The 17,303-nt window shown below is 47.5% G+C and overlaps 1 protein-coding gene across 2 annotated transcripts in view; it reads left to right on the forward strand.

Moving 5' to 3' along the window:
* Positions 1 to 17,303, forward strand: part of RNF149 (ring finger protein 149) — a 91,251-nt gene that overhangs the window by 31,547 nt on the left and 42,401 nt on the right. For both annotated transcript variants that reach the window (XM_085622757.1, XM_085622758.1), the window contains one exon: positions 9,117 to 9,367. In XM_085622757.1, coding sequence (XP_085478883.1) covers positions 9,117 to 9,367 — 251 coding nt within the window. The remainder of the gene's footprint in view (positions 1 to 9,116; positions 9,368 to 17,303) is intronic.

Consider the following 17,303-nt stretch of genomic DNA (forward strand, 5'->3'; position numbering starts at 1 on the left):
TGTTCTGTTTGGTCAGCGTATGCTTATATTTCCCCCATTTCTGTTTATGCATTGCCAATCAACGCCCATAATTATGCACACCTAGATAACCTTCCTATTTAAACTATATAAGATGCAGTTGTTTGAATCCATAATATTTAATGTTCACCATGTTGCTTTATATTTATGGGTTACATATCCTGTTATACAGAGCGCTCAAGGTCAGTGCTATAATAAACAAAATTGAAATAAAGACTAGAAAGTTCAAAATTTGGCGTTCTTATGGATTATAGTGACACTTAAGATCACAACAGGTAAAAGGCAGTTATCGTGAGCAGCCAAAGTGAGACCGTTAAAAGTGGGATAGAACTTAAAGGTTGAACTCTCGAGTTTCCCATAAGTAAAGCATTCATGGTTCTAAGTAAAGAAGACTAACAGTCTGGATCTCAATCTGCCATGGAGACTTATTAACTGCACTGATGAGACCCTGAATACCCCCCCAAAAAAGACCATAGCACTCAGCAAGGTCGTCTACTAGGAAGCCCGTGCTGAGAGGCTTACCAGGAATTTCAGGCATTTGTTATGCAACAAAACCCACCAATAGTGCAAATGCCCCCAGTTGCAGTCTCTTTGCAATGGGTTCCTAGCATACATCTTTTGGCATCAAACCTCTATATCCAAGTGCTGCTGAAAATGGCTTGCTCATTCCAGGATTCCATGTGCTCCAACCACCAGTGAATCTGGTCTTCCCCAATAGACTAAGCAACTCTAAATGAACAGCTTAGAAGCTTGGGGAACTGGAGCCTTTTCAAGTGCTGGATGTTGGTGCTGTGCTGCAAGAGACTGTAGAAGATTATTTGGATTATCTATACCAGGAGGAATATTACCTGACCAACACCCAGACAGAAACCCTGTGGTTCTTCAGAATCTGTTTCAGCTCAGTGTTGATCTCCTGAGTCTTTGAGCTAGATGGGTGCCACTGTAGAGTCTGATGTGAAGGCCAAAAAGATCCATGGGAACAGCGCCCAATTTACAAGGAAGTCCAGGTTCCCGAGGAGATTCACTCCCAGTCTGACCTGCAAATGTACCCCTCTCCTTTCTGCAATGTTAATACGGTGTTGTCTTGGTACTCGATAATCATAACATGAGCTCTCAGTGCCACCACCAGGGGCTTCAGTGACTTGGTGAAGTACCACAGGGCAAATAGTAAACCAAACATTCATACTTCAAACTCGTGTACCAGCCCCATGCCAAGCAAAACTGCAGCAATTTCCTATCTGGGTTGATGACGGAAACTGCTTATTGGGGAATCCTTTATGTCGACCTACGCAGCCCAGTCCTCGAGGAGGTGAATTCCCTCCATTCTGAAATTCTGTGTGTCTGAAACCTAAAACAATATCTGGGGAAACTTCTCTGATGAAGAAAATGTATGGCAGCTTTCTGTTCAAGCTGGTGAGCATTGGGCCAGTTCAGCATTGTAACCTTATCTAAAACATGCTCTCATCAGATGTCGGTTTCAAATGGACAGTATTATTGTGCAGTCACAGTCTTCGGCATGCCAGTAAACCCCGCTGTGCGTGGGCAGGCAGCATTCTGAATTACACCCCAGCAAATTCCTTTCAATACATAAAAGCTTTATTTATGCACTTTTTGTAACAGACCCTTCTCTTTGAACATAGACTGTCCCCTAACGCATTGGAGCAAGAACCTGTGGGGTGAACAGCTGACGGGTAATTTTTTAGTTCAATCCCACAAAGATCAGAAATTCTCCCCCCTTTTTTTGTTGCATTTTGAGCATTTTCTAGAAACGTTGACTTTTGGCAAGTTCCGAATAGGGCCAGCCTTGTGGGACTGCCCAGTGTCAACATTTCTGTGTATGTATTCATAGAACTAATTGCCTGGATTCACTCCCATTATTGCGCTTCTCCACCTTACTGTATGTGACACCTTGCTGGGTAATCCATAAATTAAATTTGTTGTGTTGAAAAGTAATCCCGGCAAAGGTAATATTGTCTCATTTGGAGATAAAAACGGAACAATGCGCGAGTCTAAACAGGCTACATTTGTGCCTGTCTTTCAATAAATGGAGCATTGAGGTTTTAAAGTGCGTCAGCAAATATTTTTGTCAGTCAGGCCTTGCAAACGTCACAGCTCTGAAACAAAGGGTACTGCTGTAGCCAGGGCATGTGCCGCCAGCAGATGAGTTTCATGCTTTTGAAAAGCTATTCGGCAAAACCTCTCGAGCAAATATCAAAAGATAAAAATTATAAGGCCACATAAAAAAAACTGTTAGAATCGAGCAGCCTTACTGTGGATCCAAGGTTTAAAGAAGTGGATGAACAGAGCTGTGTCACCACTTGTGGAGGGGCCATCATGAGGTCTTCTTTATGAAGATTGTTAAGGAATAGTTAACATGGGAGTGTACTGTCCCATAAGTGTGGTGACCAGAGGAGAAAGCTCAGACATTACTTTACAAGCATAGTGGTGTCACATACTCGTAATGTGCCCTCCTATAGCCTGATAACTCGCAACTTTCTCAAATAGCCTTGTTTAAAATTTGCCGTCTAATGTTGGGCATTGATGTGTTCAAGTTGCTTCTCTTTGAAGAAATCATTGATCTTAAGATGCTTTGTGACTCCTCCCTAAAATCCTCAATGTACCATTTTGGTTTGGACATTCATCTAGAGTTCTGGGGTCTTTGAGCTACAAGCAAGAACCGTTAGACTCCAGACACTTGATTTCCAACAGAGGGCATCGAAGTACTATCATTGCTTCAAATTTGACCTGGACAGGAGGACTTTGGCAAATGATCAGGTCGTATAAGAGTGACTCTTGAGGATTGGGTGATGGGGAGTATGCCCTTCCAATTCTTCTCCAAATAAGACTCCGTTCCCATGCTTAGACCATCATTGAGTGTGCAAACTCTGTTTAACCTAAGACCATGAGGAACTAAGTTACTTGACCTGTAAGGCCTTCAAGAACAAAAAGGCAATTCGACACAGGAGGCAGCTTCGTAGGGCTCATAATAGGATAGAGCGACAAGACCCACCTGAATCAATGTTGTTCTTAGACCTCGAGCATATCAAGGGACATTACTCGTTGGAGGAGAGTCCTTTTAGCGTTCTTCCAGGACAGACGGAGTCCCCAAACCCTTTCTTAGTAGGGCACTGATGTTGGGGGAAGGACATTGTGGGATAGAGAGCGAACCAAAGGCAAAGACTTTTCCTGCATACAAGGATCAACCATCCAGGGCATGACCTTAAAAAAAAAAAAAAAAAAGTTTGTCATCGGAGACAGAGCACCACTCTTGATGGAGTCGAGCATCGAAACCCAGGCAGCCCCAATAAAGGATTTTGAGACTGTGCTTTGTCATGGTCACCAAGCCTGCTCTCCACTGAATCCCCCTCTCCTCTGGAGAAACTTTGTACCTCAATTTAGACTCCATACCAGCAAAGCACAGAGGTGCTGAAATCCGTGCCAAAAATGATTGACACAGATTTCAACATCAGAGGCATCACTACAACCAATTGAGCTCTAAGAGGATGTTAAACAGAGGAAACACTATATGCAGCAAACATCATGGAAAATACGGCCCGTCCTCTACCAGCACAGAGGCCTTATCTCACAACCCACAAAAAGAAAAGGTAGACATGTGAGGAGGAAATATTTGAGGAATAACAAGAATATCCAATTCCCAAGAAAGGAAGCATGAGCACTCCGGCCCCGTATCTCGGCTCAATATCCCAGGCCACCAGCATCAAGCCCAACTACACCTTCACTGCATTCCCCACACAGGTCACCATCCCCCACAAGATTTACCTCATGCACCTTTCAACTCGGACCATGACAGCCAAGAGAATACTCTGGATTCTTACTATGACCCACTAATATCATATAATGGGGAGGTACAGTACAGGTCTTCAAGATGATACCAGCTTAGAGGTGTTCCCTGTTAAGGCCTTTCCGCCAAATGACAACAGAGCATGCCACGCTGTTATTCAGAGAGCGCCACACCTCAACACAGTGGTCAATGCTACCAGTTCCATGTGACGTTCTTTCATTTCCGTATCTGGACGATCCGCTGACCGCAATGCCTAGAACACTCTTAAGCAACAGTATCACCCCTACACTAATTAGGATTTACAGTAAATAATAAAAAGTTTCATCTCTGTCCAGAGCAGATTCATCCATTTCTGGAAGCAGTATTAAACTCCGTCAAAGGCAAAGTCTACCCGAATTGAGAGAGGTATTTAAAGGCTGCTACCTTTTTTTTCATACATCACATTCTCTACCCGTGAGTACACTAATGAAATTGTTGGGGATGGTGGTCTCATGCTTAGCCATAGTGCTTTGTGCTCGCCTGAACATGCACCTGTTTGTTACAAGAGTGTCTGTCCTGGCAATGGTCTCTAGTGATGGGTCAATTTTAAGATCTGTTGTTGATGGAACCCATGGTTCAGCACAGTCTCAAATGATGGAATAACAATTTGCCACTGGATAGACATTTCTGGTCCCTCAGCCGCAGGTGACCATTAAAGACTCCTTATAGGGTGGGAAGCATATCTGAACAACATAACTGTTCAGGGTACCTGATTCAAGAACGGTGATTAAGGTCATATCATCCTCCTCCAAGCTGACAGCAATCCATTTGGTACTCTGGGCGTTTTATACACTCATTCAGAGCAAGGCAGTCCAGGAAAGGGCAAACAACATTACGGCCATGTATTACATTAAAGAACGGGTACTCATTCACCTAAAGGTGTCCGCATTGGCCCAAATAATCGATCAGTGGACCGTTCACATTCATATCCAGCCCCTGGCAGATTATCTACCTGGAGTGGAACAGTACTAAGCAGGACTCCTCAAGTACACAAATGATTCCCCAAGTACTTCAGCATTGCTTCCAAAAATAGGCAACGCCCAGGGTCAGTCTTTGCCACCCAAGGATATGCAAATGCTTAAGCTCTGTCTCCAGCTACTCATGGTCCATGGGTAATGCACTGTGGTGAGCTGGTTGAGGTTACGCTATTCCTCCACTGCCTCGGATTACATATGTAGGGAGAAAGCTTAAGCAAGCTTCTGTGATTCACACTAGTTGTGCCTACTTGGGTAGTGCAGGCCTGGTTCCCAATGCTTCTGGATATGTCTGTTCATCAGCATGAGAAATTGCCCATCAGATCAGATAGTCTAACTCTGCATCGTGGTCAAATTAGTGATCCAAAAGTCCAGGAAAATAACTGAGCCATTTGACACCTGAGGTCACGTAATTTAACCATTTTATATTACTTTAGGATTGTAGGTTAATTCTGAGGAAGGTACATAAGCCATTCATGCATGCATCCATGCTATGCATCAAAGTTCAAGTGCTTTGTTCATTGCCTATACAAATAAGGAGAGTCACTTGGGTATTGGTGCTAGACATCATCTATTTGTTGCCCCTTCAGATGGCATGGTTGGATTACACATTCATTCTGTTGCATGCAGCAGCAGTGGCCGCTTACAGGCAAAACAGACTGCACACTTCTTTAGTTTATATTCTAGGCATCAAAGCATTCATGGAGGGACTTTAGAGAGAGTAGTCTCGAAGAACACTATTGGTTCTCACATGGGACCTTACTGTTGCACTCTGAAAGTACATTAGGACTCATTTTGACCCACTACACTTTTGTGGTATGCAATGCAGCTCGTCAAAAGTAGCATTTCTTGTGCCATTAACTTCTTTAAGAAGAGTTAATGACTTATAAATATTGACAGTAGAATAAACATTAATTCAAGTTCACAGGGATAGAGTTGTCTTGAAAACAAAACCCGTTTTCTTTCCGAAGTAGTTTCCCCTTTTCATGTGAACCAAACTATTGAGTTGCCAGTTTTCTTACTATGTTTTGAGAGAACAGTGGAAAAGGGATTACACCAAATAGATGTTAAGAGAGGATTTAAGTTTTACACGGACAGAAAAAAATACATTCGTAAAACCGAGCCACTCTTTGATGAATTTGTAAAGCCTCACTTGGAAAGCCCATTTCTAAGTCGGTTTTAGAAGGTAGGTAGGTCATTTAAGTGGGTTTTGCAAAGGCAAAACAAATTCTACATGCTATGTCAAAAGCACACTCTTATGAGGAAGAAAGGATATACATTGGCCTTTTTAGCAGACATATGTAAGACCACACACCTTCACTAGACATTACTGAGTGGGCGTCTAAGCCTGGCAAGAGGCTCAAGTTGGCCAAACTGCACTGAAATTTATTTCACATATCTGCCTCAACCATTCGCTAGCCTCTACTTCGGGGGTAGGGAAATTGTGGTGGTGGGGGGATAGGGGGTTGTACTGCTTTGTAGTTTATGCAAAACATGTAATCCACAGCAGTACATGCTACAAACGGAAAATGTTACACTGTAACTAGGGATTGAAGCTTGCAATGTCATAGATTCACATGCACCCTCCCACATCCCTGGTTGGAAGCTGACCTGAGGTGGAGTCTTTGTTCTGGTGCATTGCGGGCCTCAGGGAGGAGTCACAAGACCTCTCGGGATCAAAGACTTATTTGAAGGAAACCAACTTCTAAACATCCCCGCCCAGCTCTTGATGGTAGGAGAATGCAAAGCATGTGACAATGCAGAGCAACAAACTGATAGTTATAGATAGAGTATAGTTTTGCTTACTGTATATTAAACAGTACATTATTTTGTTTTGTTATTTTGTTTTTATATAAGTACACTTGATTGAAAGCAGTTGGTGTGGAGCTCAATTTAGAACTATTCATAAAAAAGCCATCGCGATCCATTTTATTCTACTGAAATTATATCAAACTACTATGTATCTAAAATATTATGCCTTGAAGCTGCATACAAACTACAGTTATTTATTTTGTGACTGCTTATGAGCTGCATGCCAATCGCAGCCAGTCTCTTGGCACACACAGTATAATAACCTATTTTTACATTACTGAATATGCCTATTGTGGTTATGTGAAGAAGTTTTAAATGTGAAAAGCAGTTTGTGTTTGGGCACGGAGTGATAACGTGATTTGCCCGTAATCCCAAGCGGCTGAACTGAGGCTAAGGATGTGATTCTGCTACATAAAACTCCTAAAAAATAAAATTTGGTCCCAAAGGTCTTTATGTCTATCAAAACCTGGGTGTTTTAAAGCACAATAAATTAACAACTCAGCTACGAGCCCTAGGCCAACCACACCTCCTCAAACAGCTCAACGCTTCAGATGCACACTTGTTTAGTTTGATATTGCAGTTACCATTACATTCAGAAGTCATGTATGTAGTGGTAGTATGACATGCTGATTGACACGTAATACACAAACTGGAAACAATTAAGTCTACCCAGGGACATCTTAAGGATTTTGGGGGCCCTTGGCCAAACGCATTTTGGGGACCCCTGTTTAGAACAGTTTTGATTTTATGATCCAGTTTCATCTCGTTTAATGCCCTCTTTGTCCAGGTCACTGACAGAGCTCAGGCACACACCTCCAAGTTCTGACGTGTTTTCAATATTATAACACAGCAGCAGCTCACTAATATTACTATAAATAATCTCTGTGACATCCTCCCATTTCTCATATGTGAGGTCCTGTTTTGATCCAAAAGAAACTTTTTTTTTTTTTTTATGGTTGCATAAAATATAAACATAAAATATAAACACATTTCTCTGTGTAATGTCTGTAATAGACTCACACATCATCCACAATAAAAGTAAATTAAAAGAAAACCGTATTTAAAAAATCTGTTTAAGGATTATTCAAGGTCATCAGGGCAAGACTCTGCAGAACAGAGCTGGCTCTATCTGGCTCTATCTGGGGCACCCTGAATGACAGGTGCCCCCTGAATGACAGGGGCCTTGGGCCAGAGCCCACTTTGCTCATGCCTTAAAACATCTCTGAGTCTACCTTGCACCAACTGAAACGCCTCAAAAGAACTCTGCTTGTCCTCTAAACAAGCACCCTATCCCTCTATTGAAATCCTACCTACACTATGGCATTGCCCTTTAGCGTGGTCTAGCAACGAGCAACAAGAAGAAAACTAAATGCAGCAGTACGCCTCACTTTTTGGAGGAAATAACTATTCTACTTCCTCACAACTTGGATCTATACGCTGAACGCTCATAGATGCCTTGATTAAATTAAAAATACTTTCCATTAACTACAAAGGCCTGGAATGCACAATAAATTAACATACCTGCAGGGAAAAAACACCCACTGCCAACTTGACAGCCTACTGTTGTGCCGGATTTCTATTTCCAGCACCAAATGTAAATCAAATCTAGAGTGGGTGGGTGGGTCATGGAATAACCTCTCCACCAACACTGGTAGCGTCCCCAACATCCTGGAATTCAGGGCAAAACTAAAAGCTCATCTGTTAACCTCAGACATGCTTGACTCAAGATGCAACGGAGGAAGTGAATGCAGTGTGGTCCCTCTTCAACAGCACACAACACAAACTTTGTTTCACCATTAAATATAATGTTTACAGAATGTTATCCTTCGAATGATGTGTAATCTGCTAATTTCCAAATCACCCCTCTCAGTAGAGCATAGAAACAATTGAGCCATGAGTGATTTACTAAAAGTAAACTTTAGCAGTACTGGAGGGGTCAGTTTTGGTGCACAGACGGCATATGTGGTCTACTTGCTGTGACAGTTTTGCACAGCTAGTGATTGATTTTGTTACCTTTACATTAAAATCGAGGAAGAGTAAATGAAGTAATAGTTTATTCTTCCAGTACCTCAAATGTATACTGCCCGACTCTACAAACTAACTCTTTATTGCATATCCACTGAAGTATTAGTAACTAAAGGTGAGGTGCTCAGATGATTATTGAGGGTTTACTAAGATTGAGGGGTGTTCCATTGGCGAGATGACTGTGATGCAGGTGCCTGGCTCCCTTATGTTGTGATTTTTACATCAACGTGTAATGGTATTACCACTTCTGGGCTGTTATCTAAAAGAACTACAGTTAAGATTGACTACATATCTTTTCTTTGTATTGCCAGTCTGATTGATTTCTTATCGCATCGCATTGCTTTGTTTTTTTTTAAAATGGAAAGAACGAAAACCCAAACAACGAAGGCAGCTGTTAACTGTTATGTACATTAATTCTTCTCTTTCTTCTTTCCTTTCTCTCGCAGGGACTGGAAGTACAGTGGTGATCATGGTAGGGTATCCAAAAGGAATGGAGATTTTTGAACCCGTACGAAGTAGAATTCCGGTGAAGATGATGATTACTGTTGGCACGCGACATGTCCAGGAGTACATCAGCGGTCAGTCAGTGGTTTTTGTAGCAATAGCCTTCATCACAATGATGATCATCTCTTTGGCCTGGCTGATATTCTACTACATCCAGCGGTTCCTCTACACTGGGGCACAGTATGGAAATCAAGTAAGGGTTTTGTGGTCGATGATTATTTTTATTTATTTTTTTTGCATACAGTGTGGGTGTGTCAGTACATGGCTCCAGTGTTGTGATTTATTTTCAGGGCTAATGCCTGCCAGTTGACTCCTTTTGAAAACTATCAATACATTCATTTGTGACAGATGTTTTCATATACCTTTGTTTCTTTGATGTTCACTGTTGTCCAGCACGTTTTGTATCGGAACATGACATTCTCAAGACAATGTTTATGAAAGACATTGCACTAACTTTACAATAAGATTATATTTTAATCATGACAGAATGACCAGAATTTCCTATTAAACGTCCTCTGCAATCCTCACAGGACTCGTGGACTGGGATACCTTCTAATATTAAAAACGCACTGTTTAATCGGGTCCATTTCGTATTTAAGAGTTTTGAGTTTACTTCGTCTACAATCATGTCAGTCTGTAAACTCTCTTCCTGTAGTCAACATGACTAGTCATCTAGTCCAGATGAGCATTCCATACCCTTCACATCTGGAGTAACCACAGATAATTACTTTTCAGTGGCGGGCTCAAATAACAATATATTTAATATATCAAGAGCTGTTCATTATTGTGAAGAATTTAAATGAGATATGCAGTTTTGCTCCCTTTTTTTTTTTTGTTTTTTTTTTTTTTAAACCGTTTATTACAATCTCGAATATATACAGGTATGGGCCTACAACCTTCCGGCCGGCCGCTAAAGTGACAGCAATTAGTGACATATATACAATCAGGCACTTGGCGTTGCAGAGACGCTAAAGCAGGAGGTATCAACAACGTGGGCCACATGACTCTGAGCCCACAATACGGTTTCGTTTTATACAACACTAACAACATAAAACCACACCCGCAAGGCAACCCGAGAGCAAGAGAGACAACATATGCTCCTCAAATGGGGGGACCCCAACCATATACTAAAATCGAAGGAGGGGAAGGGAAATAGGTCCGGGACTGGGAAAACACTGTGCCCGGGCTTGGGGGAGGGGGTCATCTAGGGGGACGGAGCTGGTGAAGCGGGAGGCAACAATGGCGGCTCGCAAATACCCCCGCGGTAGGCGTTCCAGGGGCCCCACACCTTCAGCCACGCCCCAGGCTTACCCCGCGCCACATACACAACCTTCTCTCGGAACATGCACCAATCCATGTGTTCTTTCCAGGCCGACACTGCCGGGGGCCTCTGGGATCCCCACAGTTGAGCGATGTCACGTTTAGCAATCATATAACCCAGCGTCACCCATCGCGTCTGTGGAACCGAGTAGTCGGTTGGTTCCCACACATTCAGCAGGCATCTCCTTGCTTCAGGCACCAGCACGACATGCGTAACCGCTCGCAGGACCTCATGCACACCACGCCAGAATCGCTCCACCCTCGGACATTCCCACAGAATATGTAAGAAAGTCGCCAATGCACCGCACCCACGCCTACACAGTCCATCCTCGGCATAGCCCATACGCAGAAGCCCGGGCCCCGTCATGTACACCCGGTGAAGTATCTTAAGCTGGACGAAGCGAAGGCGAGCCGGGATGGCCACCTCCTTCGGGGAGGCCACCGCGGAAATCCAGTCCTCGTCGTCCAGCTCCAACCCATCGGCAACCCAAGCCTCGCGGAGCCCAGTCAGTAAGCCCGAGCGGTCATTAATCAACTTCTTGTAGATGAGGGAGATCGTGCTGTCCGGAACGTGGCCATCTAGCACTCTATCCTCCAATGGGGAGGACTCCGGGATGGTGGCCACGTCTGGGAAGACTGAACCCAGAGCGTGACGGACCTGCAGGTATCGAAAGTATTCACTGCCCTGCAGCGGAAACTCCGCCTGCAGTGTCTCAAATGTTTTGAATCCTCCCCTCGTCCAGAGGTCCCCCACTGTACTAATGCCTATCGTGTCCCACCTATCGAAGCCCCTCGAGGTCCATAGGGAGCCCAACCTCTCAGACGCATACAACGGTGACGCCCGTGTCAAGCGGTCCTTCCATCCCATAGCTGCATTGGCCGCGTGCCATACTTGCACCATGACACGCGTGGGTCCCGTAAGGCGGGAATCGGGCACGCTAGTGTAGAGCGCTCGATTATAATCGCCACCGGGCAGGAGCATCTTGTCCATTTCAAATGCCGGGTTTAAGGCGGGCCCGTAAAGGCCATGATTAATTGCAGCTAATTGGGAGGCCCAGTAATACCGCTTAATATCCGGGAGGGCAATCCCTCCGTCATACCACGGGAGCGTCAACTTTGCCAGGGCTATACGCGGCCTCCCGTCCCAGAACAGGCGGCGCTGCAAACTCTCCACCTCACGGAAGTAACGCGCCGGGACCAGATCCATAGAGTTCTGGAGAGCATACAAAAAACGCGGCAAGGACATCATCTTGAACAATGCCGCCCGGCCGAGCGGTGAAAGCGGCAAGCGCCGCCAGCGCGCGACGTCCTCCTTCAAGCGCTGGAGGGGGGGGAAGCAAATTCCGCTCGTAGCGGGCCACCGGGTCCAGCGTAATATAGACGCCCAGGTAGCGAAACCCCTGCGAGGCAATCTGGATCGAGCAGCCCCGCGGGAGAACAGGAGCCTCCCCGGAAAGAACATAGATACAGGATTTAGCCCAGTTGATGACAAGACCTGAGTTACGGCCGAAGGAGCGCAGAACATCGACCAGGACAATCAGTGATTTACGCGGGGAGGCTAAGTACAACAGGATGTCGTCGGCGTAGAGGGACACGCGGTCCTCATACTCAGGGGTCCAACGGAGACCACGGATAGAAGGGTGCCACCGCAGCCACTCCGCCAGGGGTTCCAAGGCCAGTGCAAATAGGAGCGGTGACAGGGGGCAACCCTGTCGCGTGCCCCGTCCCAGCACGAATGGGGCCGAGACCCGACCATTCACCACCACCTGCGCCAATGGGTCGGAGTACAACAATTTGACCCAGCTGATGAATCCCGGGCCAAATCCAAATTTCGCCAACATCGCCCAGATGTACGGCCACTCGAGCGTGTCGAACGCCATGGTGGCGTCCAAGGACGCCAAGATGGCCGGCTCCCGCACGAATGGAACACGCGCGAGCACCCCGTGCAAGCGCCGCAAGTTAAGAGCCGTGTTGCGATGGGGAATGAAGCCGGACTGGTCTTGGTGGACCAGATCGCCCACCACGCCGACCAGCCGGTTGGCAAGCACCTTGGCGAGGATTTTAGGCTCCGCATTCAAGAGCGAGATCGGCCGATAGGATGTAACACGGTCTCGCGGTCTCCCCTCCTTGTGGATAACCACGATGGTAGCTAGACGTTGGTCCGGCGGGAGGGAGCCCCGCGAGTGGGCCGCAAGGAACATCGCACGAAGGTGAGGTGCCAGTACATCCGGTCGCAGCTTATACAATTCTATAGGAAGGCCATTCGGGCCCATGGCCTTGCCCGAGGCGACCGAGCGTATGGCGAGGGCGATTTCATCCGAGGTGGGAGCGGCATCCAACGAATCCCTGTCCTCCACTGAAAGCGAGGGCAGCGCGATGTCCCGCAGCAGGGCATGGGAGTCCTCCTCCGAGCAGGGAGAGACCGGAGAATATACCTCGCGGAAATAATCCGCGAAGCAAGAAACAATGCCTTCCGGCTCAGTAATTCGTACACCATCCATCCTCTCAATCAGCGGGACCACACGACTAGCTCTCTCCTTCTTATCCAACCACGCAATCAGTTTGCCAGCCTTATCACCCACATCATACAGTCGCCCCTGTTGCTCTCTGCTAAGGCCCCTGGCCGCCTCCGTGACGAGGGCCCTATAGGCCGCCTGTTTAAGGTGTAGAACATGCAGCGCCGCGTCAGTCACCCCACTCCCCAGATCCCCCTCCAATTCAGTAATTTCGGCCTCCACCCGGGTCACCTCCTCCTGTGCGCGTCTGCGGGCATGGGAGATAAAGGAGAGGGCCTCCCCTCTGAGAACTGTTTTAAAGGCTTCCCACAGGGAGATAGCCGACGGAACGGACCCCACATTCTCCTCAAAATACCGTTGCAATGATTTAATCAGGTCAGCGCGAATAGTGGGGTCACGCAGGTACCAAGCATTGATTGGGGCTACCCTGCCCTCTCCCCTCGGGAAGACACCCAAGTGCAACAGGAGCGGGGAATGATCTGAAATACCCCGCGCCAGATGGCGCACCTCTCCCACCCTCCCAGCATAGGCCGCAGGGACAAGGACATAATCAAGCCGCGAGAGGCTACCATGGGCACCCGAATGGAAGGTGTACTGCAGCTGGGTGGGATGCTTTAAACGCCAGCAGTCCACCAATCCCAGTGTGTCCAAAAGGCCCGCTAACCACGCCTGTGCCCGGGGGAGGTCCCTAGGGGGATGACGATCCATAGTCCCAGAAGCCACCGCATTGAAATCCCCCCCAACCACCAGAAGCCCCCCCGGGAGGGCAAGAAGGAGGCGTCCCAGATCTGCAAAGGTGGTGGACTGTAGCCCCGGTGGGACGTACACAGAGACAAAAACAACTACCCTGCCCTCCATCCTCCCCACCAAGACAGTGTAGCGTCCCCTCTCATCATGGCGCACCTCGTCTATTTCTAGCGGGAGCGAGGTCTTGATCATGATGCCCACCCCCCTCGAGCCTGATGTGAAGCCCGAGTGGGCCACCAAGCGAAAGCCACGGCGATTCATGGCACAAAAGGAGTTACCAATAAGGTGTGTCTCCTGCAGAAAGACCACATCAGGCGAAATCCGTTTCAAGTACTGCAGGACCACACCCCGCTTGATCCTATCACCCAGTCCGTTAACATTCCAGGACAACAAAGTCAAATCCCTACCCCCCATCACATAACGAAGCCATCATTTGTCCCCCCCAGAGCATCTCAAAAACAACAATACAATAACGGGTTTGCCTTGCGGTAGAAACGAACCACACCCCACCCAACCCAACAGAACTCCCCCCACCCTGCACCCCTGCATGAGCCCAAACAGCCCCCCCAAAGTGCAGTGTGCCTGTCGCCCCATAGATAAGAAAACTAACTAGTCCCCCAGAGGAGGAGGGAGATCCCCCAAGAAACCCCACACGACCTCCACAGGAGGGGAACTTACCCTAACAGTCAATAGTGACAACAACGCAGTCCAGAGCAAGGCCTACCATTAGTCCCTCAGTCCTGATCCGGCGGGCCCTCCCCACCAACCGCACCCCCCCACCCCCCCTGTCCCGACCTCCGGGCAAAGTGTCTAGCCAGTCCCCGGCCACATCGGGTCGATCAAAAAAGTGCGTGTGGCCATCCACCTCCACTCTCAGCTTGGCTGGAAAAAGCATCGCATATTTGAGATTCAGGTCCCTTAGGCGACGTTTAACACCGAGAAAGCTCAGTCTCTGCTTTTGGACTGCCGGAGTGAAGTCAGGATAGAAATTGATGTCCATATTGTCAAGTTTGACCGGCCCTTGTAGCCTGGAAGTCTGTAGGATAGCGTCTCTGTCCCGAAAATTGAAGATCCGGGCGATGAGAGGCCTCGGAGGGGCTCCAACCTTAGGCCTACCCCCGGGGACCCTGTGGGCACGCTCCACCGCAAAGAATTTACTCAGCCCCCGAGGCTGGAGATGGGTGAGAACCAGGTCCTCAACAAATAGATCCGCTGCCTCCGCCTCGCGTCCCTCCGGCACCCCGATAATGCGGACGTTGTTCCTCCGGGCCCGACCCTCGGAATCCTCCAGCCGACGATTCATCAGGGCGCTCGCCTGGCCAAGCCTGCGCACCTCCTGTTGGAGGGCCGCTACGTCCGTTGTGAGGCCCGTGGTAGAGTGGGCCAAAGAGTCGACCCGGTCGTTGGTTTTAGACAAATCAGCCCTCACGAGGCCCACATCCACGAGGACCGAGTCAATCTTCTGCGCCAGAGTGTCGAAGCGCTGGTCCACCGAGGCCTTCATCTCGGCGATGGCACCCATGACGTCTCGGAGGGTCAGGTCCGTGGGCAGAGCGGAAGCATCAGTCGGGCCCGTGGGGGACCTACGCGGCGCCTCTGGGGATCCCTTCTGGAGGGTGTAGCGGTCCATACTGTTGGATTGCTGGGCCGCGCCACGGCGGGTCGATTTTATCTTAGCCCGATCGCCATCTTGTTTTGTGGACATGGTTTCAATCCCCAAGACGAGTCAATCTCCTCAAGAAACGGGGGGCCGACAATCCAGTTCAGGAGGTCCAGGGGGGAGCGACCACCGCTCCGCAGGACGGACCGCAGCTGGCGGACCGGCAGGGCACCCCAGCGAGACCACACCACCGCACACCGCCCCGCAACCCAACCTCACCTGGCAGCAAGGAGGGCGGAAAAGCGAAAGTGAAAGTGCGGGGTACGCAAGTCACCCAGCCTTGCCCGCCGCTGTTGTTCACTTTGTGTCCGGATCGCCCCACAACTCCAGTACGGGGGGCCGGCGTGGAGAAGGCCGCAAACCTCAATCGATGCTTCTGACGGTGTCCGAGGTCCGATTTAAAAACGGAAAACGGGCGTCACCTCTGCTCGGGCTCACAAATACAGTCCCCTCATCTGGGACAGGATTCTGTCAGGATTTATGCAGGAGGTCGCGGAGGTCCTCGGGAGCCTCGCACCTACGCGGCCATCTTGGTTGCGCGCTAGGCTCCTCCTCCTTTGCTCCCTTTTTGATGAGTCATTTCAGCTGTTTAGAAATGCCCTAAAATGTCAGTTTAGGTGCTGTTCAAATTACAGACTTTCTGTGCAGGGAGCCCACGGAAAATGGTACTGCTGTGGTGTGGCTAGCGTGTTGTGGAATTAGAAGCGGTGAAAGGTTATTTTTTTCAAAAAGGAAAGATCTTTAGCTGTGCTTTTGAGGACCTACAAGAGAGACCAAGCTCGGATAAATTGGTGTGCATTTGAGTCATTTTGTCATTCAGGTTTGCTTTTGCTGGTATTTTTTCTTAACACTGCAGGCTTAAGAGCATTCAAGTAATGTTTGCACATTGTGATATTGCCATGTAGTGTTGCACCAAGATTAGATATTTCCTGTGAAGAAATCTGTGAAGGTTGAAAAACAGCGTGGAGTTTAAAATGACCACTTGCACGCTGTAGATTTTCAGATGGGTCTTATGTAATATCCGAACAAGTGGTTTGCCTATGAACCACCCCAGTCTGGCTTAAAATGTTTAAGTACATTGCTAGAGCTAAAATTGGTTTAAGAGTGCGGTCTCTGCCATACTTCCTTTTTTCACTAGTGTTTGGCAAAGTGTTTTTTTAGAACTGGAAATAGCCATCAACCTTGGAAGATAAACTTCACCAGAGCAAGTGCGAATTTCTGTGTCAAAAAGTATGGCCAACTGTCTTCGTTCCATTCGGACTTGACAACCGACTTTAGAGGTTTGGGCACTCATCTCACAAACCTGGAACAAGTATTGTCATGGTGTTTGCCTTTGTGTAGTTAAAATATTACTCTCTCTCTAAAGATGACTTAATTTCAACTTTCTACATCCAGTGCAGGATCACAGGTTTCTACCAGTCAAAGTTGCTAAAGTATCCTGAAAGTGTAAACACTTGAGTGAAATGAGACTTAACAGTAAATCTTGATTATTTGTGAGATGTACATTAAATATGTCAGTACCATCTGTTTCCTCATAAGAAAACTTCGACTGCTTAGGCATATGGACTAAATGTACGAGTTGCTGTTTCAGGGTACTGTGATGCCCACTTATCCTATTCCTTGCCCTGGTTGCTTCTGCGATTGGTACTGGTGGCAGGGGGCAGCCTTTTGACTGGTAGGAGGGTGGAGCCAAGCAGCAGGAGTAACTTTAGGGTGAGGAAGAGCAGATTGCGTGAAGGAAGGAATAGATGATGGAGAAGACCAAGAGACTTAGAAGAGATCTCAAGTGAGAAGGCTCAAGTGAGTGGTAGAAAGATGTTGGGGGGGGCTTCTAGGGGAAGAGCTCGTAATGGGAAGTGAAATGAGCAACGTAAGTGAATAATGCA

The sequence above is a fragment of the Triturus cristatus genome, chromosome 8 (assembly GCF_964204655.1).
Source record: "Triturus cristatus chromosome 8, aTriCri1.1, whole genome shotgun sequence".
Classification (NCBI taxonomy): Eukaryota; Metazoa; Chordata; class Amphibia; order Caudata; family Salamandridae; genus Triturus; species Triturus cristatus.